This window comes from Pipistrellus kuhlii, unplaced genomic scaffold (genome assembly GCF_014108245.1).
Source record: "Pipistrellus kuhlii isolate mPipKuh1 unplaced genomic scaffold, mPipKuh1.p scaffold_m20_p_13, whole genome shotgun sequence".
Lineage (NCBI taxonomy): Eukaryota > Metazoa > Chordata > Mammalia > Chiroptera > Vespertilionidae > Pipistrellus > Pipistrellus kuhlii.
The window spans coordinates 36,304,836-36,329,771 of record NW_023425438.1 but is presented as its reverse complement, the minus strand read 5'-3'; the positions used below and the strand labels follow the sequence as shown (position 1 = coordinate 36,329,771).

General features: G+C 48.4%; 1 protein-coding gene across 1 annotated transcript in view; it reads left to right on the top strand.

The window, feature by feature from the left end:
* The window catches only part of ADD2 (adducin 2), a 97,246-nt gene extending 73,970 nt beyond the window's left edge, over positions 1 to 23,276 (top strand). The window contains exons 7-16 of the mRNA XM_036435649.2: positions 1,371 to 1,520; positions 2,896 to 3,039; positions 4,126 to 4,224; positions 8,785 to 8,961; positions 10,495 to 10,752; positions 11,801 to 11,920; positions 12,770 to 12,859; positions 14,762 to 14,909; positions 16,273 to 16,398; positions 21,403 to 23,276. Coding sequence (XP_036291542.1) covers positions 1,371 to 1,520; positions 2,896 to 3,039; positions 4,126 to 4,224; positions 8,785 to 8,961; positions 10,495 to 10,752; positions 11,801 to 11,920; positions 12,770 to 12,859; positions 14,762 to 14,909; positions 16,273 to 16,398; positions 21,403 to 21,710 — 1,620 coding nt within the window. The 3' untranslated portion in view covers positions 21,711 to 23,276. The remainder of the gene's footprint in view (positions 1 to 1,370; positions 1,521 to 2,895; positions 3,040 to 4,125; positions 4,225 to 8,784; positions 8,962 to 10,494; positions 10,753 to 11,800; positions 11,921 to 12,769; positions 12,860 to 14,761; positions 14,910 to 16,272; positions 16,399 to 21,402) is intronic.
* The last annotated feature ends 1,660 nt before the right edge of the window (positions 23,277 to 24,936 follow it).

The window sequence follows — 24,936 nt, the reverse complement described above, 5'->3', positions numbered from 1 at the left end:
GTGTTCAGTAAGAGGGGGTTTAAGAGGGGACTCATTTCAGGATTTGTGTTTGTGTCAGGTGATTTGGGGAGTGTTCTGAGAAGGAAGTGTTGCCTTAGCTAGTATACTGTCAGATGCAGGGGCGAGTCTGTGAGGCAGGGAAGGGTGGGGGGTTATAGGAGGAATGAAGGAGGTTGAAACTGCTATTGGTAAAGAAGCTCCAGGGTCTCCAGGAGGGAGATGTCAGTCATTTTGTGCTTCTGCAGTGTTGTTTTTGTCTGTGCTTAGACATGAATAAGGAGCAGTCTTTTGTCTTGCTGTGTCACAGTCAAAAGTGACCTTCTCTGATGGTGAAGTTCTGTGAGATTGTTTAGGTTAAGCAGGGGACACCACAGCCTAACTGTGTGCCAGGCCAGCCAGAGCCATCAGCAGTTGTGCACTCGTCTCCCCCCCACCCCCCGCACCTCCTCCCACACACTCTCACATGTGAGCCAGTGGTTTTGAACCATGACACCTACTAGCCCCTTGGAATTAAAAGCAGATTATAAAGCTAATGACTAGTTTCTACTTGTCCTTTAAGACCTAGCTTTTGGGTGATTGGTAAATGGTTGTTTATTATGTTACTAGAGGCCTGTTGCACGAAATTTGTGCAAGAGTAGGCCTTTGCAACCCCAGCTTCATCTGGAATGTTGTCTGGACGGTCGTTCTGTAGTTTGGCCATTCGGTTGGTTTGCATATTACACTTTTATTATTATAGATTCTCTTTATCTTTGTATATGATTTTTTTTAAATTCAAAAGAAAAAGTAAGCAAAAAAATACAGATGTATTATAGAATTATACATTCGAACTTATACAATTTTATTAACCAATGTTAATAAAAAATTTAAAATTTTTTCAAAAGAAAAGGTGCGGATGAGATGTTACTCTCCTGGGAAGGCATCTCTGATTACCCCATTCTGCCAGGATCAAAGATTCCTCCATCTGCTTTTAGAGAATTCTCTGGATTACTCTAGTCCAGCACCTTGCTACTCGAAGTGTGGTCTGTGGACCAGCAGCCCTAGTATCACTCGGTCGCTTGTTAAAGGAGGTGCTCAGCCCCATCCTGGGCCTGCAGAGTCAGAATCAGCATTTTGACAGGATCTCTGGGTGATTCTGGTGCACAGTGAAGTTTGAGAAACTCTGCTCTAGTGTTTCTTATACTGAATTACATCCCCCAATAGCCTGGGCAGTCACTGGGGCCAGGAGCTGGGTCTCTTCCCCCATCACCAAGCACAGCATCGCTCAGATGTGGTGGATGGATGACCACGAGTGGGTAGCCATGTGTTGGCTTATCTCTGGGGAGGGAAATGAGGGGCCTGTGGCTGTAAGTCTCTCTTCTTCCCCGGCCCAGATCAAGGTGAACATCCTGGGAGAGGTGGTGGAGAAGGGCAGCAGCTGCTTCCCGGTGGACACCACGGGCTTCTGTCTGCACTCGGCCATCTACGCAGCCAGACCCGATGTGCGCTGCATCATCCACCTGCACACGCCGGCCACGGCCGCGGTGAGTGTCGGCTCTCCAGCCAGCATTCCGCTCCCTGAGGCCGGCAGCAGACCCAGGGGACCGGCTTCTCTGAGATGCCCCCTGAGTTAAGACACAAGACCCCCAAGATAGTAACAATCCCATCATTTACTCTGGAAAGATGTTCTGGAACACACACCAAAGTAAGGACAAGGACCACCCAATGTGGGGCTCCTAATCCTCTCCATCTAATTACAGAAGTCTTGGTTTGGAAAAAGAAGGTTAATATGTGTGGTGTCTGTCCCACTGCACCCCCCAACCCTGCCACTTACGCAAACCGGCACCACACATCAGGTGATGCCACCTCTTCAGTCTCTCTATTCAGGGCAGTCCTATTGGCCTGACCCCCACTCCAGGCTCTGGTGAGGAGAGATCTCAATAGAAGATAAGATGTGGGAGCCTGGACTTACCCACTTTTCATAGCCCAGGTGGGCTGAGATCTGGGGATGGGGGCAAGGAAATGGGAGAAAGTAGTATGAAGACACTTCCCCTGCCCCTCCCCCACCCTCTCTCTGCCCAAGGAGCAGGTTGTTCCCTCAGGGTCTCTGGGTAATTTCTCCACGTATGCGTGGAAAGACAGCAGGCAAGCAGTTTGGGTTGTCTCAACCTTTACCCATCATGCCCAGCCCCCAGGCCTCACACCTTAGGGCAGAGCAGGCTTGTTATTGGCCCGTGGTTTTTGGTTTTTGGTTTTCTCAGCAAAACCCACTCATTTTGAGCAGAGGCCTTCCAGAATTTGGACCAAGACTGGATGATATGCTTGTGCCAAGTGTGCCAAGCCTGGGCTTCCTCCTGGGGCAAAATGAGTGAAGGAGACCAAGAGGCTCTTCAATCCTCTTGCTTTTGGTTAAAGGCAGAGTGTGGAGCATGGGGTGCTATAGGGTTTTGACCTGTCCCTTGGCACTCTTACTGCCTCGTTGCTAGTAAAAAGCGGCTTTACAATGGGCCTCTCTGTTAGTGAGGAGCTGTGGCTGTTTCTGCACTGACCTCAAGGCTGAGGGTCTCCACCATCCCACCCCAGGGGACCCTGGGCCCTGCTTTACTCCAGCCTGCTGCCAACTCCGCCACCCCCTGCCTCTTCCCAGAGTCCTCAGACAAAACCAATGCAGGGGGCTGGCAGCGGTAATGGCTCTCTTGGGTGCATTCTTTGCAGCAGTTTTAGAATGCAATATGTTGATGTGTTTGCTATGAACATTGTGATAGAAAGATGTTAGAGGAAGCAGCCAGAAAGCAAGACCCCAGCCAGGTGGAGAGTCAAAGGGTCCCCAACCCATCCCCAGAGTAGAGTTGACTGTGCCACTCTGAGGGAAGGCGCTGGGGGAGCTACAGGCGCTAACCTTGTGTTGTCTCCCTGAAGGTGTCAGCCATGAAGTCGGGCCTCCTGCCTGTCTCCCACAATGCTCTGCTGGTGGGGGACACGGCCTATTATGACTTCAACGGTGAAATGGAGCAAGAAGCGGATCGGATCAACCTGCAGAAGTGCCTTGGACCCACCTGCAAGGTTTGGCTCAGCTGTTCCGGGAAGATGTTGGGGAAGATTGTCAAAATCTGATGTTACAAGTGACACATGTTTATTGGATGATGTTTAAAAATTATACATAAAAATGAAATAAAATTCTCTCTATTGCACTACCCTGAGAATTCTCTCTATTGCACCAACAGTGAGATGGCCTGGGTTCTACTTCCCATTCTGCCCCTAACTAGCTGGGAAACTTTTCATTTTTTTAGACTTCTATTCCTCTCTCACAAAGTCAGTGGGTTAGGTTAGATGATCACTATGGCCTCACTTATAAAACTGTAGGATCTTATGCTGAAACCAGTTTGGCTCAGTGGTAGAACGTCGGCCTGCAGACTAAAAGGTCCGGGTTCGATTCCGGTCAAGGGTATGTTCCTTGGTTGTGGGCACATCCCCAGTAGGGGGCGTGCAAGAGGCAGCTGATCGATGATTCTCTCTCATCGATGTTTCTAACTCTCTATCCCTCTCTCTTCCTGTCTGTAAAAAAATCAATATAATAATAATAATAATAATAATAATAATAAAAAGAACTGTAAGATCTTAGAGCTGCCCAGGTCTCACTGAGTTTATGAAGAGGAAAGCCAATGTCCAGAGAGGTCACATGACTGGCCATCAGGGACTCAGGTTTCCCACCTGTTTCTGCAGAGCTACCTCTTAGAGAGCTACCACTTTGGGTTTTGACTCCCAGGTTGACTAACTTATAGGGTTAGAAGTTGCTTTTGAGGTTGAATCCTCATATTGGACATCAAATAATTTCATTTACTTTAACACAAATACTAGTTCTTAGACTTCTAAGCTCTGCAAGGCCTAAAACCCCAAAGAGATTTTGCCCAAAGATATTGACCAAATTACTTAGTCTCAGTATTAAAAAAAACATGTTTCTTAGGGTGATTGTTTAGGGTTAAAATCACCAGTGATTTTACATTTGGATGTTTGTGTAGGGAGAAGGAACAAGAAATTGCAGCCGTGAGTGCTCCGGAATTGATGTGGAAATTGATCTGAATAAAATGAAACTCTCTCCCTCTTAACTAGAAGGCTTAAAGTTTTAATTGGCAATTTGCTCCTCTACAGATCCTGGTGCTAAGAAACCATGGCGTGGTTGCTCTCGGTGACACTGTGGAGGAGGCGTTTTACAAGATCTTCCACCTGCAGGCTGCATGTGAGATACAGGTGAGCACGTCCTCTGGGGAGCGGCTCTGACAATGGCCTGTGGGCAAAGGCCACCCCTCACCCCGCCCTTAGCTGTGATTCAGGGAGTTTGTGAGCCTAAAGGGCCATCTAAAAGCCTGGCCCTTTGCTTTGCTTTGGCAGCACCTTATCGTCTAAGTTTCACACTTAGAAGCAATTTTATAGCTTAAAAAAAAAAAAAAAGTATCACCATTGTCTAACAACCAACACCCAACTCTTGGGGGTCATTGTCCAGAATGGAGAGCTGCCTGTGCTCATCATTGGGACAGATAGAAGTTCTTACTATTCTCATATATTGCCGATAGGGGCGTAATCACAAGGAACAACAACAGCCTGTAATTACTGGAATCGAGAGTCTAGGTCAGTGGTCGGCAAACTCGTTAGTCAACAGAGTGGCAAACCATGACTCACGAGCCACCGTTTGTTGACCACTGTCCTAGGATATACCTGTTACATCGGACTATACCCAGTAGACACCACACATATAGGTTTTCTTTTCTCTCTTCCCTCTCCTCTCCTCCCCTCCCCTTCTCTTTTCTTCTCTTCCCATTCCTTCCTTCTCTTATTCTCTTTTCTTCTTTTCTCTCTTTCCTTGTTCTCTCCCTCCCTCCCTCCTTCCTTTTGAGGGGGCTTGTTTGCAAAGACTATGAACACAGTGGAGTGTAGGACAAAGTGGAATGCTGACATGGCAGGCTAAGCACCAGGGAACCCCTAAAGGGATGTGCAGGGAGCCCATAATGAAGTTCTTCTAACCAGTGAGAGATGAGGTGGAGGGGGGCTGGTTGTCAGTGGTTAGGGGACCCCTAGAGGAGTTGGTGAAGAAGCAGTAGGAAAACAGACACACATCCTATGGCTTTATCAGATCAGTGGTGCTGGATCAGCAGCTCCTTTAAGTGTGTTAAGACATGAGGGGTGTGTGGGGGGACTTTGCACAGCTAACTGAACTCCATCCTCCCCAGCTCCGGGCTGTGTGCCTTTGGGTTGGGGACTCGCCCTCTGTGAGCCTCTGTTTCCTCAACTGCAGGTGGGGGGCCAATAGAGGCCTTGTGAGGACAGCCTTTCAGACAAAGGAGGGGTGTTGCTGATGGCATTTGGGGGACTCTATTGACAGCAGAGGAATCTTGCTGCTCCAGGATGAGTAAATTCTCTGTAGGGCCCTTTTGGTGTCCTGTCGGCCCTCTCGTGGCTGGTCTGGGCAGAGCAGCACCTGGGAAGAAGGCCTGCCTTTCTCATGGAAGTTCCAGAGGCCTCGCTAGTGAAAGGAATAGTGGTTCCTTTCTCAGTGATTTGTAAAGGAATATGCTGAAGGGATAGCTGTTAAGACACTGATGAAGAGGTGTTAGAGGAGGTGGTATGAGATTAGTATTTCCCCCCCAACCCACTCCCCCCCCCCCAAAAAAAAGAAACAAACAACAAAATCTAACAGTGGTCAGAACAGAAGAAGGTGGAATATAACTCAGGGCCAAAGCAGTGCTTTCTGATGTGGTGGCCTCCCTGCCCCCTCACTGGAGACACTGGCCCTGAGCTCTGACCCTTGACGGGTGCAGGAACCCAGCGGAACCTCTGATATGGCCACTTTCCCTACTCCACACCCGAGTTCATTAAGAGTTCCCTACCTTCCTTCTGAAGGTAGAGGCTGCCATGAGGAACAGTTCTTACCTCTTTGCAAAGACAACAGCCCTAAGAATGAATGGAGAGAGATGTTCATGTTAACCACGCCCTCCCCCCCTGGTGAAGGGTGTCTCTTCCATGCCCCAGGCCCTCAGAAATGGGCACTGTGCAATTTAGCCAAAGGCAGGATGGCACTGTCGGCAGCTCACTGGCTGCTTCTCTTGGCTCTGCCAGCTGTCACTTTCTTTCCAGTCAAGACTGGTCTGATGTGACCTTGTTTTCGTGCATCAGGCGATGGAGGCAGATAACCTTGGAAAAGCTCCAGTGGCTTCTTTTCACTGATGGGGCGGGAGGGCTTCTAGGGGGAGAAATGAAGTTGGAAGGTGTGGAAGGGAGCCCGGCAAGGTGAGCCCAGGGGTTTAAGGCATGGAAGATCCCAGGTACTGGCAATTTGCAGATGCTGTTGGGATCCCAGCGTCTGGCTCGGTCATTTCTGGTTAAACAGCCAGCATGGAAATTCTCTTTCCATTGTGGGTCTAGTTTTCTCCTTCAATGACTTTGGCAAAAAAGCAACGGTGATTGTGGTCATTTTAGTGGTTCAAGACTTAGGGCCTATTTTGTTCTATTGGGACAGCATTTTCTTTGCTCCCCGTTAGTTTGAGGTTCCAGGAAACTGGGTCATCCCCAGCTGAGAGAAGCAGCTCCCTCCTGCTTACAGGCAGTGGGAAGAAGCTCAGGCAGTTCTCCATCTGCTACCCATCGCTATGGAAACCAATGGAGGATGCGAGAGGTGGGAGGAGGCAGCTCTTGCAAGAATGTGGGCAGTTCTCTCTTCCTCTATGAGTGACAAGTACCCAGGGGATATTGCTTCTCAGCCTTCCATGCTAAAACCTCCTACTTTGTCATAAATACTTACATTGCATTCCATATGTACCAGATGTTATTCTAAGTGCTTTACAAATATCACCTTCAATAAACCTCATGAGACAGGTAGTACTATTTGCATTTTATAGATGAAAAAACGGAGGCACAGAGAGGGCAAATCACTGCCCACAGTTACACAGTAAGTAAGTGGCAGAGTCAGGATTCAAACCCAGGCAGCCTGGGGCCTGAGTCTGTGTTCTTAAACACTCTCCTGCCTTGCACCACCTCTCAGGGCAGTAAGGAGGGGACCTCTCTTCAGGGAGCTGGCACCTGGGCAAGATGGGGTCTGGGAGGAACCAGGTAAATTGATCAGCCAGGTGCAATGCACCACCTGTGAGGGCTCCTTCCATGTACTGAGCCTGAGTGCTGGGCATGAGGGACTTGAGAACTAGCAAACATGGCTGCAAAGGGTGGAACTGGGACCAATAGATTTCAGCTCACTGTAGCCTGTGTCAACTTACTGTGACCCTCTAACACTTGGCGGGGAAGCTGTGTAATAGATGTTTCCCAAGCATGGAGCTGGCCTCCTTCTCGGGAAATCAGACAGTGCCTCTTACTGTTGGTGGAGGATGGGATAAATGACCTGTAAGGTTTCTATCTTCCCAGGGTTAAAAATAGAGCCTTCCACTGGACACACGTCTTGGATAAAAAGGGCGTGGAAAATTAATGGCATCTCCTTAGGAAGGTGGCCTGGTTGACTGCCAAGAAATCTCATTTGTCACACCGGTGAATGTAACACTCCAGGGCATGTCTGGATCCTCATGGGATCATAGACCTGTGTTCATCAGCAAGCTGTTTCCTTTCATTTTCAGTAAAAAAAAAAAAAAAAAAAAAAAAAGAAAAGAAAAGAAAGAAAAGTAATCGTCACCAAAATTGAAACTCTGAAGGTTTATATAGTAGGAGCTGTGCCTTTGTAATAAGCAGGCTTACACGGAATAGCAAATATTAATTAGAATGCTAGTGTATTAATACACAACACGAAACTCTTGGCTCGGCTACTTTCTGTAGCTGAACTTGCCCAAATCAGAACCAATTATATCCGAGTGGCAGATATGAGGAGTAAACAGAATGCACTATGACTTAGAAATGACTTAGAAATAAGGGAATCAGATCGATAATGTGTTTTAGGATCATCCTAAAAGCGCCTGCTGTATACACATACACCTCTTGCTCTGATACTCAAAGTCTGCTGCCTGTGACCACCTGTATCGTCCCCTCCCCACGGAGCCTTGACAGTGGGACAAACACTCTGAGGCCGCCGGTGAACGCTGAGGCCCCCTGCACAGTGCCTGGCTGTGCACGGTCAGCATTCCCTCATCTCCTCTGGGTTTTCTTGACTGGCTGATCCCATCATGGATGACCCATTCTTCCTTCTAGCTGCACTCATATTTCATGGCCTGGAAGCCAGCAAATATCTCTCAAGGGAGATATTTGAAATGCACAGAAAAATGCAGAGAATGATATAATAGCATATACCTTCTATCCACCACTCAGATTTACAAATATTAACAGCCTTTTTGCTTCAGATCTTTTCCTCTTAAGGTACGGTGAAATAAAATATCACAGACAAGACTTTATGTCATCATTAGAGCCCTTTTTAACCCCATGCTCCCACTTTCCCCAGAAATCATCACAGTCTGGAGTTGGTCTGTAAACCAGGTCACTCCATTTTCTATACTGTTTTATACTTAAGGGTTTAGCACTTGCTATGTCCTCTATAATCTCTAAGAAGTGGCATTAAGAAAGGATCTTCTAATAGCTCTTTCCCTGGAATGGGGGCAGGCCCAACAAATTTGATGAAATTTCCTCTGGGAGGAAAAAAAACAAATACAGCTCAGCCTCCCAGCCCATTTCTGATCCTGATCTTCCCTTATCCCCACTCTTGGTTACACACATGAGCTTAGGTAAGTGCGCAGAGGTGTGTGTGTGTGTGTGTGTGTGTGTGTGTGTGTGTATGTGTGTGTGCACACACACACACGATTGAGGGCCCTCTGCTCTTTGCCTCAGGTGTCCGCTCTGTCCAGCGCGGGGGGCGTGGAGAACCTCATCCTCCTGGAGCAGGAGAAGCACCGCCCCCATGAGGTGGGCTCCGTGCAGTGGGCAGGGAGCACCTTCGGGCCCATGCAGAAGAGCCGGCTGGGGGAACATGAGTTCGAGGCCCTCATGAGGATGCTGGACAACTTGGTGAGTCTCCTGCCATGGTCCTCTGAGGCCAGTCTTAGCCCCAGGGCCAGTGAAGAGTGTAATTTATTTTTTGTTAGAAAGCTTCCATAGGGAAAAGAGATCACTTTTCTGAATTAACCAATAAACTCAGTGTAATTCCTTTAAAAACAGAATGTGTAAGAATTTAGCAAAATGGTTATTTAGAATAACCAAATTCAGAATATCTAGGAAAATCCTATAAAAAAATAAATTAGGGATACTCGTCCCAGCACATGGTAAAGTGTAACTAAACAGAGAAGCAGTAGTGCAGAATGGCCAGGCAAGTCAGTGCGGCAGCTTCGAGAATCCAGAAGTAGATCCCAAGCATACGAGCGTTTAACATTGGGCAAGCAGGTATCTCAGAAAGCAGAGGGAAAACCTAAACTGCTAGCCACTTGGAGAAGAAAACTTAGGGATTGCTACCACCTTCCTTTCAACAAGACGAATGCCCGATTTATCAAAAATTAAAACATAAAAAACTCCTACAGGTATTAAAAAACAGATTAATATTTGTGATGCTCTTGTACTGAGCAGACTTTGTCAAGCATGGCAGGAAAATCTGAAGTCATGAGGACAAGTACTGACTATTATAATTACATTAAAATTAAAAATTTGCATTTTTTAAACCACTCCCCCCAGAGCTACAAGACAAACTACGGAGTAAATATCTGCAACACCAGTGATGGTCGATGCACTGTAAAGAGTTAATACAAATCAGTGTGAAAAAGAAAAAACATCTCAATAGAAAAATGAAGCAAGAACACAAACAATTTACAAAGGAAGAGATTTGAGAGGCCATTAAATGTAATTGAAATCATCCAGTTTTACTAGTAATGCAAAAAAGAGCAAAACAGAGTTAGAGAAGACAGGCAGAGCTAAGAATTGCTCCGTCGGCCACCAAGGTTCCCGGATTTTCGTTCTCACTGAGCGGCACTCATTCTGCCTTCATGGGACATGGTCTTGTTTGGAAGACAGGAATGTCCCATAGTCAGATTCCGGGGTTCTAAGAGAGAAATGGTTAAGGAGCCTTACAGCTGAGGAAGAGAGGGCTGATGGTCAGAATCCGCTGGGAAACTTAAAAATCCTGTAGCCGGGATGGGAACACATCCAACGAGACGGGCAGAGCTGAGGTGGGCCCAGCACCAGCATTTTTAAAGCTCCCACGTGGTTCCAAAATGCAGCCAGGCTTGGGGCCCACTGCAGCGGCCACAGAGTTGGAGCTGTGTTTAAGTAAGGAGTCCTGTCACGCTCACAAGGTTCCAGGAGTTTTCTCAGTCCTGATCAGAGGACTCACGGGGGTGGAGGAAGGAAGCTGTTGAAGCACCAAGAAAGGACCAATTCCGAGACCCACCAGAGAAGCAGCGAGGTCCAGGCTGTGCTGTGGAGACTTAGGTTTAAACCCGGTCATTAGATAGAAGGGGGTGAAGTGCCTCGGGGGAGGGGGTGTGGGTAGGCACGCAGGTGTATGCAGACCATTTTCCCCACATGAGGTGGTTCTCTTTTGGTCCTTTCTAGGGCTACAGAACAGGCTACACATACCGCCACCCCTTCGTTCAAGAGAAAACCAAACACAAAAGTGAGGTGGAGATTCCGGCCACGGTCACAGCCTTCGTGTTCGAGGAGGATGGCACTCCGGTGCCCGCCCTGCGGCAGCACGCCCAGAAGCAGCAAAAGGAGAAGACCCGCTGGCTCAACACGCCCAACACCTACCTGCGGGTCAACGTGGCTGACGAGGTCCAGAGGAGCATGGGCACCCCCCGGCCCAAGACCACAGTAAGGCGGGCAGAGGGAGGCCTGCTGGGGGAGGCGGGTGCGGGGGGAGGGCCTGGTTAGGTTTATGGGCTTTGCAGCTTTAAAGTAGGGGAACAGAACAGGTCTCCCCTGGGCACATGTTAGTACAAGCCCCCCTTAGGGTTTCCCATTGGGAGCAGTTGTTCATGCCCACGAGCCTCTGACCACCTGTTTCTTGCACCTCTGCACTGAGTTTTGGGGTCCAGAGTATGGCTGGACCAGGTCACCCCCAGCAGCACAAAAGCGAGGAGCAATTCATTTTTGCTTCTTGCTCCCACATAAAGAAGGGAATTCTGGGAAGTTCCAGGATGAGCATCCAACATTTGAAGTGCACATCTGATGCAAACCCATTAGGTGGGTGGGGTACTCATTTCTATTACGTTGTCCTCCCCACCACACCACATCCTCTTTTTTAAAATATATATATTTTATTGATTTTTTACAGAGAGGAAGAGAGAGGGAGAGAGAGTTAGAAACATCCTACGAGAAAGAAACATTAATCAGCTGCCTCCTGCACACCCCCTGCTGGGGATGTGCCCACAACCAAGGTACATGCCCTTGACCGGAATCGAACCTGGGACCCTTGAGTCCGCAGATCAACTCTCTATCCACTGAGCCAAAATGGTCAGGGCCACATCCTAACTCTTAATTTGATTTTTCATTAACATTAAAGTAGCTGGCAGCCAAATAGAATAGCTTTTCATTAAAAAAAAGAAAAGAAAGAAAGAGGAAGCCCTGCAAATTAACATGGAGTCATCTAATGCGCAAGCTCCAATGGCCACCTGTCTGTCAGCGCTGGTTACCAAGGGGCTGACCCCTACTCTCACATGTTCTTTATGGCTCTTGACGTGGGGCCTTCTTTGCCCTCCTCCTCTGGGAGACAGTCATCACAGAGGGGAGATAACATGTATTCATAGGCTTGCTGGCCTTCCTTGTAGGCCGGTCGGCCCAGATCCCATGGGGCGGACCCTCGGGGAGGGCACGTGAGCCTTATTCTTTGCTCACCCGCCCCGGCCTTGTGTGTGTTCAGTGGATGAAGGCTGACGAGGTGGAGAAATCCAGCAGCGGCATGCCAATACGGATCGAAAACCCAAACCAATTTGTGCCTCTCTATACCGACCCCCAAGAAGTGCTGGACATGCGGAACAAGGTAGGGTGCTAGCTAGTTGTCTCTCCATCTCTTCTCCCTCAAGAGTGGGGGTGGGGTGCGGATGCTCCTGACTTACCAATGCCGCTCATGCCTCTCACAGGGAAGAAACTGCTGCTTGTTGGCTCTGTCCCAGGCACTGAGCCAAGTGCTGTACTTTGGCTGCCCTGCTGGACCCTCAGGCATTAGATGTGTCTAAGAGATCTGCCCACAAATTTAATTTTTATCAAGTTTATACTATTTATGCTGTCATCCTTTTGGCCAAGATTTCAAAACCCTTGACATTGATTTCCCCACCTTTGCATTACAGTTCACTTGCATTCCTAATGGCACTTTAAGAACTGCAGTTGTGGCTGACCATCTCCAGTAGGTCAGATACAATCTCACATCTGTGTCTCAGTGTGTGGGCGAGGCCTCTCAGCAGTGCTTGTCTAAAATGCAGATTCCTGGGTCACCCCCCCACCCCACCCCCAAGAGATTCAGATCCTGTAGGTGTGGGCTGGCCCCAGGATTCTGCATTTTAAACAAATCCCTTAGGGGCTTCATAGGAACATTAGAATTTGAGAATCTCTCTCCAGAGTTGAATATGGCTCCTTTTCCTCTTCACTTCCTACAGTTACCCTCTCCGAGTCAATGAGCCGGGTGTTGTAGCTAACCTGCTGAAACAGACAAGGAGACTGTCAGGGTGGACAGGCTGTGTTAGAAATAGGGATTCAGGCTCCCACACAGCTAGAAGATCTGTTTAGACCTAACACCACTGGACACTGGACGCCATATGCCCTGGGGATGCCCCTCCCAAACCCTCCAGCCTGACTGCACCCTGAGCTTCTCTCCCCCTCCCTCTCCACACAGATTCGAGAACAAAACCGACAAGATGTGAAGTCGGCAGGGCCCCAGTCCCAGCTCCTGGCGAGCGTCATCGCCGACAAGAGCAGAAGCCCGGTACAGCAGAGGCAGCCCCTGTCTGGAGGGGAGACTCGTTTGCCTTCTGAGCCTTCGGTTCCCAGGGCTGGGCAGCAGGACCTCTGAGTCCTCATGCCCACTCCCCTGGGATCTTGGGTGCTGGTGCGCTTGCTGCCAAACAGATGCTGTGAGGACCAGGGACAGTGTGTGCCCCACCCTGTGGGCCTTGGGTAGGGCAGCACCTGCCCGGCCTGCTGACGTCCATGCTTCCCCCATGGAGCTCCGCTCTGCCCTCTATCAGTACCTTGCAAAGTGGGGATCACAGAAAGGTGGCTGGCAGCTCCCAGGCCTGCCTGCCCTGAGCTTTTCTGGCTTCTGCATGGATAGGGCATCGTGAGAGTGTAGCTTTGGGACGATGCTCATGTGCTCTCAGAGGGGAGGCGTGTACAGACGGACCAGGGCTCCTACAGAAGGCAGGGGGCAGGAAGTTGCTCACACACCCACGTAGAGTGAGAAAGTAGAAAGTGGTCGTTTCCGTGCTTGAGGTAGAACAGTGTTTGTCTAGTGCTTAGCAAAAGGGGTGAAGGTCAGAATTTTGGCTCGTGTTGGAAATCATCGCTGCTCTCTGCAAACTAGCGGTGGGCACGGAGTCTTCCTTAGCAGGAAGAAAGGGGGAAATACAGGCATCATTCCTCCCTGCTGAGCAGACAGGCCAGGCAATGATTTCTGACCAGGCTGCAGTCTGTAAGGGGGGTGCCCATTGGCAAAAAATGGGAAAGTTATGTCATCATAGCATCTCTATCCCTCCTCCCCCCTCAACTCAGCCAAGATGAGAAACACCAAATGTGCCACAGGGTCGAGGATAGAAATATTGCATGACACTGCAGGGAGGTGAGAGTTTAAGACAATGAGCAACATTGTGAAAAACGCTGCCATTTATATGAAGTCCCTCTTCTTGGAATCCTGGCCTGGCCTCTCTTTGAACCTCATGATTCCATAAGAGTGGCCAGAGCCGCCCTCTGTTGGAAGGAGCTCATGAGAATGATGGCCTGTCGTGCATGGTGCAGGCCAGCTAGCTGCTCAGGACTCCCCTCCCCTGGGCTTTCCTTCCTTTGGTTCCTCTGCGTCCCAGCATTGCAGTCACGAAGGCCAAGGTGAGGATGCTGGATTAAGAGAAAGGAGCGTGGAGCCTGGACTTCAGTCCCTGTCCTGAGCTAGTGGGGTCAAAGGGTTCCAGAAGCTTACACAAGCTTACCCAGCTGGTGAGCTCCCCAGAGCAAGGGGCTCCCCAGAGGTGGCGAAGCAGTGCTTTTGCCAATGTCCCCACAGGGACCTCAGTACAGGCCGTTGAAGATGTGAGACTCAGGACCTTGGTCCCCCGGTCCTTTATGACTGTGTGCAAACCAGGACCAACACTTTGGACCGAGAACGCTGAAGCCGCTGTGTGTTTCACTGCTGTGTGCTGCCACTTGTGCTGCGTTGCGGGGGGGTGGGGGGGGGGGGGGGAGTGGGGAGGGCAGGAAGGTGGGAACAGCTGGCATGAAGTGGGTTGGGCCAAGCTTTGCTTGCTGGATTTGGCTGACTGACTTTGGGCCGCTGACTGTACTTGCATAGGGATGGCTTGCAAGCGTCCACAGGAACGATTGCAATAAAGGCGTGTCTTCCTTCTGCTTGGGAGCATCCTTTGCTTTTATTTCCTGGGAAGAGGGTGGATCCCCTGCATTCGTCTAGGCAGCGACAAAGAATCTGGGTCTGGGGGTGAGGTAGCTGTAGGGAGGAGTGAACAAGTCCTACCCTGAGGTCCGGTGCTGTTTCCAAGGAGCTGCATGCCACGCTGCCCCTAGCCAGACCACTGGCAGCCACAGGAGTCTGGAAGGAAGCTGAGGCCCGGGCCCCGGCCCCGGCGTTCAGAGAGCAACACACTCTGTGGTTAACTTTCAGTCTACAGACAGCCAGCTGATGGCCCAGGGCAACACGGACACCAAAGATGAGTCAGAAGAGACGGTGCCCAACCCCTTCAGCCAACTCACTGACCAGGAGCTGGAGGAATACAAGAAAGAGGTGGAGAGGAAGAAACTAGAACTGGAAGGTAAAAAGCCCAGTGCTTCAGGCTCTTCCAGGCGGAGGGGAAGGGAGAGCTTGGGGAAGCCCGGAGAGGGAGCAGAGCAACTGGCAGCCCTGGAACCCAGGCCTTACCCCACCCCTATCCTCCACCCCCACAGGGCCCTGGGCTCAATCTAGCCTCTGGTTTCATTTTCAATCCTCACTTGATTCTCTCTCTTTCTTCTCATCATATCCTCAACTTGATCTGTCTGCCCAATCACCAAATAATATTCTTATTAGCATTACTATTAATCACAATAATGACCCTCATTGTTCAATGCCTAACAGTTACACAATGTCTTCAGGACTTCATCTGACCCTCTCAGCTGGGTGGAGAGAGAGAATCCTTGCAGAATGCTTAGAATAGTAGTGCCTGTGGATATGGCATAGATCTATAACCACCAGATAAATGTTAGCTATAATAGATCATTATAACGGTGGCAATTGTCAATTCTCTTTCAGATCTGGCATTAACTTTTTAGGCAATCAGAACTCTCCAATAGCTGACTTCTTTCTGTCTTTCTCTCACTCCTTCCCACCCACCCCCAGAATCTTTAGTTAAGCCCAACTCTCTCTGTTGACTCCCAGATAGATGTCCACTCTCATGCTAGTTTGTATGCCCTTGTTCATGCCCTTGTCCCTTCCTGGCAGGCTGCCCTTCCAGGCCAGCCTGATCCAAAGTTATCTACACTTCAAGCTCCATCTCAAACTCCCTCCTGCTAGGAAGCCTGCTCTGCCTCTCCCCACCCCCCACCATGAGCTGTCCCTCTTCTCTGCTTCAGTGGCTCTTGGGATCTGAAACCCAGAACTCAAGTCTTGGTTTTGTCCACCAGCTAAGCTTTCATTCCCTCGGGCACAGTCTTCCTCCATGGTCCCCCTCCCCACCCTGCGTCAGACATCTTCCCAGGAGCCAAGCAAGCACCAGAAAGACCTCGCTGGCTTGCTCAGAGTTCTAATGTGCCAACTGAAAAAGAAGGTGGAAAAATATGGTGCTTTATAACCCTAGGCATTGTTTGCACTGAACTTGTAAATTCAATAAATAAAAATGAGCTACATGGCACCCAGTCATGGTGGGAACTCTGGCAGCTTGCTTTCTATGCCAGGGGCAACATAGTCAATAGGTGGGTATGCTTTGATGGAGGAAGCAGAACATGACTGACTCCCCCCAGGATGTAGCAGAAATAAAAGGCTAGGAGAGCAGCGAACTCCAGCCGAGAGAAATGAGGACCAAGTAGAAGAAAGCCATTTTTAAAACATTCTCTCTCTCTATCTCTATCTCTACTTCTATCTCCATTTCTCCATCTTTCCTCTGCTTGATCCCTATCCTGAGATGGTTTCTGTATTTTCAGGAGAGAAGGAAACCACTGCAGAGGAGCCTGGCTCACCTGTAAAGTCTGCACCTGCGACTCCAGCACAGAGTCCAGTAAAGTCAGAGACAAAGAGCCCTGTGGTCTCTCCCTCCAAGTCTTTAGACGGTGAGTCAGCTGAGTAGCAGGAGGGAGGGAAGTGCATCTACAGACGGAGAAGGGGATCTGCATGGAAGGTGGGGCAGGCATGCACACTACAGGCACCTGCCTTCCAACAGGTGTTGCCTTACTACCCGGAAAGCTTTCCCCTCTGCCATTTCTAGGGAATCTGAAATAGGGGTTACTAACGCAAGCTTGCTCCATTCACAAGCTGTGACTGTACAGCTTCCAGTTTAAGCAATAGTGAATCAAGTTCATGCCTGACTCAGCCTTCCCACTTCTAACTCAGACTGGGTTGGCAATGGGCCTCTCTAGATGCACCAGCCCAGGGCTCAGACCTTCATATGTCCAGGTATCCTCTAGGGATCTTGTGAAAATGAAGATCCTGGTGCAGCAAAGCTGGGGTGGGCCCTGAGACTCTGCATTTTCAAGGAGCTCCTAGGTGAGGCTGATGAGGTCATTTTCAACCTTGACTGCACTTAGGAATCACGGGAGTTATGGGGAACTTGAACGTTCCTGATGCCTGCCTGGGTCCCAATCTAGGTTCTGAGTTAAATAGTTTGGGGGTGGGAAGGAGGGAAGCCTGGGATATGAAGGTCCCCGAGGTGAATCTAATGTGTAGCCCAGGTCGAGAACCACTTCCCTAGCTACTAGTTTAGAGAAGTGAGCTCTAGGCCCAACTCCAATGCTAACTAATAATAATTCAACTATTAATTTTAGAAAATCAGATCATCTCTGTGCCTCAGTCTCCTTGTCTGTCAAATGGGACTACTATTTTCCTTTTCTAAGGTTCTCATATATAAGGGAATTTGCAGACATGATTTACATGTAACATTTAATTGTGGTTAACTAAATATGATTAATAATATATATGACAGATAATAATAGTATTATTATCTGTCATATATATTATGACAATACCATCTAGGCTATCAAAATGTCTTTAATGAGCTCCCGGAATCACACCTGGGCATGCACACTCTTCCCGGAACCCCCAGAATCCTCTCCACAGAGGGCTGGACCTCCATGCAGGGAGTAGCAGCTTGGTGGCCAACTGGAATCTGCCCCCTCCCAGGTAGAATGTCCACATTATGGAAGCTGCTAGAATGTCCCAACCCCTTAGCACCCTCTATAGGCAGATTGCTGCCCAAGTGTAGGCCCAGGGTTGCCAGAGGAAACCCATCTGCTTGAGGCCAGAGTCCCAAGTGGATGTCCCCCAACTGTTTGTGTTCGTTGTGTCTCCATCGTGGTGTTGTCAACCTGTCTCCACCATGTCTTCCTTTCTCTCCCCATGTGTGCCTTCATCAAAGGAGTTTCCTCCGATTCTGAATACTTGTCTCTATAGTAAGTATAGAGAGACTGCTTACTAACTCACCCCACACTTGCAATGGGGGAGGGAGGACTTTTTCAAAATAAATCTATTCCCACTCCCCACCTTCCCATCCCACCCCCCCCCCTTTTTTTTTTTTTTGGCAACTCACAACCTGCCTTTGGGAGGTTTCTGGGCTGGGCTATAAAATTCATGATCAATTTCATATGTCCTCTGCATAAACAAGACTTCCCTGAAGGATATACATACGTAGGACACATATGCAAAAACACACACCTCTACTTATACAGAACATGCCACCCAGAAAAAAAAAAAAAACAGCCCCCACAGTGAATGGGCAGTGGTGTCAGCTCATGGCCATTCCATGTAACAGATAGGGTGCTTTTGGCCCTCAGAAGTACGTCTATGTTCCTGTTCTGGATGCATGGCACCTCTAAGGAGTCATGGCCTCTTTTGGGGTTATGGGCCAGAGTCTGCATGACTCTAGGGACTCTTAGGGATACATAGAGCACCTGGGCTTGATTTCTATCTTCAGCATCCCTCAGCGCATGCATGCCTTCTGTCTTTGTCTCTTTCCATGTGCTTGTAGGCTATATGTGTTTCCATCAGGGTAGTCAAAATTTATACATTTTGGCTCTGGCCTCCCCAACTTATAAAAGCAGATGCTGCTAGGCTTTTTCAAGTCTTCGGCAAGAGGCTGGCTCAATGGCACCTTCTCTACATTGTGTTGGTTACTGCAAGCCACAGGACCAGCCCAGTAGTAGTGTGGAAAGGGACCACACTCAAGTGTGGGCTCTTAAAAAAAGATAAATGGCAGGCAAGTGTAGAATGAATATATTGGCAGTAGATTTAGAGGAGGGCAAGATCATTGTCAAATGTTAAGAGGGGCCTTAGCTTGACCTTGGGATGATGTATCTTTGACTGGAGGACAGGAGTAGAGTGGTGTATCCAGGGGGTGTGGTTAGAAAGCTGGGGAAGTGAACATCCTGGGAGAGATATAAGAAGATCAAGAGACAATGAGTGGTTGGAAGCTGAGGGATGGTTAGAAATCAGGTGTGAGAGATGGAATTCCAAACACACTCAGGACCTCCTATAGAAGCACTTCTTTCCCTCCTCCATCCTCTCCAAGCCTTTCAGCCCTTTGTCTCCGCATTCACAGGGGTCTGGATGTGGACCTTGGCTTCCAAGTTGAGTCTTATTCCAAATTACCCACTCTCTGGATCTCCCTTCCCCATCCCTGCTCCCTGGAGACACCATCCTTGGACTGAGCCTCCAGTTTTCAGCCTCTGCTGCACTCCACCCACCCTCACATCTGCCTCCTACTCCTCAAGCTCTAAGTATCATACCCAAGAGAGAAACCCATTGATTGTTGTTAGGGGATCTTAGAAGACAAGCTCTTATCTGCCCCTCCTTCTTGGGGCTCTTCCCAGCCTGGTCCTCAATTCACTGAAGACCAATTGAGAGCTCTGTGTAGTTCCAGCCTTAACTCTTTGGAGATGTTAACAGAAGAGGAGTCTAGGGTCTCAAAGCTGGTCCTTGATACTTTCCCAGTAAGTGCTTATTTCTGGAGCCCTGACTTGTCATACCTTTTCTTGGCCAACCAAACTCTCCAATGGTCTCTGTCTCTTGTAGCTAAGGGACTGCGGACCTCAATTTGGAGCCTGGCTCTTCCAAGGCCCACTGTGCCTCCACTAGCCCCCCTTTCATTTACTGTTCCTCCCCTAAACAATTGATAATGTGGGAGCTCTGAGATCCTGATGGGTGCACTTGGCATGGCCTCATTTTCTGGAGAGTGAGAAGTTTGAGTGCCACTCTCCTAATGCAAGACACAGACCAGGGGCTGAGGCTATAGATGAGGTGGACAGTAAGGTGGGTATGGGTGAAGGGCATCGATGAAGGGCACTGTTAGGATGAGGGTACCCATCTACCATGGAAGGAAAGCACATGTGGACAGAAAGTGGGAATCCCTCTTTTTCATAGTTATGCTCATGGAGCTGGAAGGCAAGTATCAAAGTCATCTGAGAGGGTCAGGCTTGAGAAACATGTCCTAATGGATCATCAAAAAAAGTGGACTATAGCAAGAAACTGGATTGAAGTTACAGAACCATGGGAGGACGTGAGCCCAGGAGGAGGAGTGGGGACAGGGAACTAGATACAGGAGACAAAGACCAGCACTCAGGGCTGCTGTTTGTGCACATGGCTTGGTCCAAATCAGCTTAGAAGTCTCAGGCTAGAACAGAGAAGAAAGAAGATGAGGTACAGTGCTGGCTTGGTTAGAATAAAATCTTTCACACATTCATTTGTTAGCTCATGCATTTGACCATTCATTGGTTCCACATTTTTTGAGTACCTTCTATGAGCTAGTTACATAGATAATTTAGACACCACCTTGCCCTAATTTATTTCACTTGTGAGGGGGATATAGACATAAAAAAGGAAGTGTGGTTGTTTTACAGTGTCTATAGTGGAAGTTTATATAGTGAGGGAAGAAAAGAGAAAGTGATCAATTCTACTTGGAAATAGGGAGGGATCAGGAAAGACTTGAAGGAAGAGCTAACACTCAAGTTGATTCACTGTATGGGGTGAAGGTTGGGGGCACCAACCAAGGAGAGAGAAGGTCCTCATAGTCAGAGGGAAACAAGGCCAGGATGACAGAGAGGGTCAAGGGACCAGAGATTAATAAGGCCGAGTAGCAGGTGAAGTGAGGAGAGTGGACGGGGAGAAGGTTGTGTCTGCTGGTTTGCTGCCAGGTAACTTCTGAGAACTGCCTCTCTTTTAGTAGCAAAGACCTTGGCCATCAGCTCCCATTGCTACTGTCCAACCCACTTTCAGTCATCATATAACTACCGAGTTCCCCAATGCTCTTGACTCCAATATTCCCTACTTCCCTCCTGCCATGGTCTTGTAATTTTCCCTCATGCCTCTCCATCAAGACATTTCAGAGCCTCAATGGAAGCAGGGTAGAATGAGAGTGGGAGGGAGGAGAAAGGGTCGCAGGAGAGTTTTGTTTATGAGGTCTGAGCAGTTCTGGCCTAGAAGATGGTGCCAATCCTAACAGGCTCCCTCCAGGCAGGTTAAAGAACTGGGGTGCAGAGTGGGGCAATAGCTGCTCGACTGGGCCATTGGTTAATCCTTATCTTAGAAACACAGGGTTCATGTCACTCAGGAATTCCATCCTCCTTCTGTTTACAGGTCCCCAGTCTCTTAGCTACTAAAAGTTCCTCCCTTGTGTAGGAAATAAAATGGGTATGAAAAAATATAATTTCCATATATTTACTGGTGAAACTGCACCAGTTACAATTCTTAGATGCCTCCACTGAGTTGTACAGGACACTACTCTCCCTGCTCCTGTAGCCTCTGTCCTTGCCTGTGTCTGTTTCCTCTGTCTGTGCCTAGAAAGGCCCCTAGCAGGACCATATTTGGACACCATTCCCTGTTTGCATTTGTCAACAACAGCCCAGAGTCACTGACCTGACAAGGGCTTGTTCCCATGGCAGGCCGTGTGGAAAGGGTGCAGGCTTGGATGAGAGCCCTGCCTACCATCTTCTCCTACAACATCAGCCTGCTCTTTCAGTGCTCTCGACTTACTTTGTAGAATTGCCTAGAAGAGGTTCTGGAAACCCTAGGTGGAAGCTCTCACCTGGATAACATCTTATGGGTCATGTCTTTTGATCTTTTTCCAGAAGGTGCTAAGGAGACAGAAACAAGCAAAGCCACCACAGAGCCCGAAACAACGCAGCCAGAAGGGGTGGTGGTCAACGGGAGGGAGGACGAGCAGACCGCAGAGGAAATTCTCAGCAAAGGCTTGAGCCAGATGACCACCAATGCTGACACGGAAGTCGACACCTCTAAGGACAAAACTGAGTCAGTCACCAGCGGCCCTATGTCCCCAGAGGGCTCACCTTCCAAATCTCCCTCAAAGAAGAAAAAGAAATTCCGAACCCCATCCTTCCTGAAAAAGAGCAAAAAGAAGGAGAAAGTGGAGTCCTGATTCATAGCACCCTGGGGCTCCCATCTGCATCCTCTCTCCCACCTTCCCTTCTCCCATCTCCACCCCTGGAAGCGCAGGGCCAAGGAGGGATAGAGTAGGACCCTGGACCACACTCTGATGGGGAACATAGAGATTGCCCGGCCAACCCCTCATTTACAATTGCCCCAGAGAAATCAGGTGACTTTCCCAAGGACACACAGCTAGTTGGTGGCAGAGCCTGCACTAGAATTCAGGTCTCCTGGCTCCCAGTCCAGTGCTCTTTCCACTACCCAACACTGCCTAGTTGTGGGCTGCCTTTGTGAGGGTGCTGCCCACTGAGCTGAACCTCGGGCAAGAGGGCAAGAGTGGGCCACAAGCCCTCACTGGCTCAGACTAAAAATCAGGTCAAGGCTTCCCCTGAACAAGGTCCTTTTCCTCATGGGAACCCAATCTCCTACTGACGGAGCGACCCTATGAAAAAGAGAAGAGTGGTCTCTCTGCTCTTTCTCATAGGGCCCTTGCCTTGCTGCTCACAGTAACCAGACCAACTGACCTGTCCCCTCCACCAGAAGTTAATCTTTGTTCCCACGGACTGATGACTTAGCTTGTGCTTCCCCAGCCACTAACCTTGAGCTTTCTTCATGGAACCTCCTGAATTATGGATGGAAGTGTTGTAAAAGTTGGCAGACACAGGGCAAGCCAAGCTATCCATGGAATGGGAGATAAGTTAATCAATGTAAGATGCCAGGAGTTCAACCCATTCAAATTGTGTATCTCAGGAGCTTCCAAAGAAAAACCAAATTTGGGTTAGAAAACAGTTGTCTCATGCTCAGGGCAGACATTTAGGGAACTGTAGGTCCTCTGTTGGCTTTGGGTTATATGAGGATGATAAAAAATGCTATCCCTTTCTAGCTTTGCATGACACATGGAGCTCTACCCACCTCACTCTGCCCAGCAGTGGGGTGTCCTCTGACTTTCCCTCAAACCTAGAAGCGCTGGTTCATGGACTAGAACTAGCCTCTTACCCTAGGCACCTTGGCCTTGAGTCATTTGGATTTCTACTCAGTCACTCTGGTGATGAGCCTTTCAGGATTAATCAGAGAGGCTTAGGTGTCCTTGGCCCTGTCACTATGTCCACCCTGGAGCCTGGTAATGGCCACAGCTTTTGTTTTAAATGCTAACACTGTCTTTTCATATTCTTCCATGGGGTATTGATTAGTGAGCACTGTTGGCTCCTTAAAAAATAGACAATCCATTCTCTTTAAAGCACAGTGTCTTCAAAGGATATTTTCCCTCTTTGTCCTGATTATTTTAAAAGTATTTTTGAAAGTTCTTAATCATAGTTTTCCATGTTTGAGCACTTACTGTATATAGAGACACTGTGCAGGCTTTATATACATTACATCCTTTAACCCTCATGTAATATGGGTAAGATTAGTCCCATTTTATGGGAAAGGAAATGGAGCCCCCCAAAAGAAAAAAGAAAAATGACATGTTCCAGGTGTCTTGGCTAGAAAGATTCAGAGTCTGGACTTAAATTCAAGTCAGCCTGAGTCCAGAGCCTTTGCTCTTAACAGCCATGACGATAAAATCTCTAATCCCCAGGGTTGGTGGTTTTGGTCCAGGCCCCATTTTTGTGACTGGTCTCTACTGCATAATGTTAGTATTGGAAACAAAGGCAGGAAATAACCTGTGTTCACCCTCACCTGTGCATATTAAGTTCCTGGTTGTGGCCAGGCCAGTGTGGACCTCTGACAAAGGAGATACAGGGGATTTCTGGTTGGGGCAGGAAATACCATTCATAGTAGGGCTATTTCTTGAGAAAAAAAGAAAACTGACATGACTAAGGAAAACCCAATGCTGTGTCTCTCCAATGCAGATTCCCAACTGCTACCCTCGTTCTCTTCCCCTGAGACCTCTATGCCCTCCTCCCTCATTCTACTTTCTGATTGGGTCTTGTGATGGACAACCCAATGATCAGGGGCACTGATGCCTCAGAAAAGTCTGTGATATAGGAAATGCCTTTAAAAGCCAATCCTTTGATGCCTTCTTTATAAAAGTAGACTTCACATTCATTCATTGGTCCCTTCACAATGTTTGTTAAGCACCCACTAAATGTCAGGCATTATACTGACTTGAAAGAAAACAATCATTGTGACTAGAATAATAAGTGGCAAGCAATGTTAAAAGGACACAACCATTGATGCTTTTTATGTTTGAGTGGCTGTAGCTCAGAGATATGTTGATTGACTCCGTATTCAACAGATTCTCTTTATTCCCTTGACAACAGGAAGGCCTCATTCAGATGACTATGCCAGAGCTTATTGGAATTTGGGCATTGTCCTTGGACTTTATGCCATGGGTCAACCTCATATTTATGCATTTGCCCATTCCTTGTGCATTAAAAAAACACACACACATATGAGCTTGGATTATGGGCCAGGCCTGAGGGCACCTCATAAGTAAAGGAGACACATAGACAAGTTACAAACAGGCAAGGGTGCAGAGGTGGCATTAGGAAGCAATGATTTATTGTCCTCTGGGCCAGAGAAACCTTCCTGAGAGGAATGATAGTTGAGTTAGATTTTTAAAACTAAGAGGAATTTCCTAGGGGACAAAAGGGTAGGCAGGCCATTCCAGGATGAGGGAAGGGGATATGTAAAAGCCCAGAAGCATAAAACTCCATGATGTACGCATTGAGCACAAGCTGTAAGGTGGGAGGCAGGGATGGGGTGTTCGTTTCATAGGTGGACAGAATCATAAATTGTAGGAAGTATGGAGGAACTAGACTCTATCATATAAGCGGTTTGGAGCCACTCAGGACTTCTAATCAGGGTAGTCATAATCAGCCCAGGATTTTAGGAAACCTTTGGTGGCTGAGTGGAGAATAGACTTAAAGAGGAGTTGGCTGGAGGCACAGACAATCTTCTTATAAAGGGGCCTTTCTGAACATCACTACTAAACCATGTTAGGTGACCTGCCTCACACATTTTCCCTTTGAGCAAAAAGTGAGCTTCCAGCACAGAATTCATTTCCATCAAGTGATTTGGATAAGGCATCTTAAGAAAGATTTTCGACAAAAAGAGGGAAATCCTATATAATAAAAGCCTAATATGCAAATCGACTGAATGGAGTACAATTGGTGGAATGATTGGTTGCTATGATGCACACTGACAACTAGGGTGCAGGTGCTCAATGCAGGAGCTACCCCCAACCTGCAGGTCCCAGGCCAGCCAAGGTGGGTGCC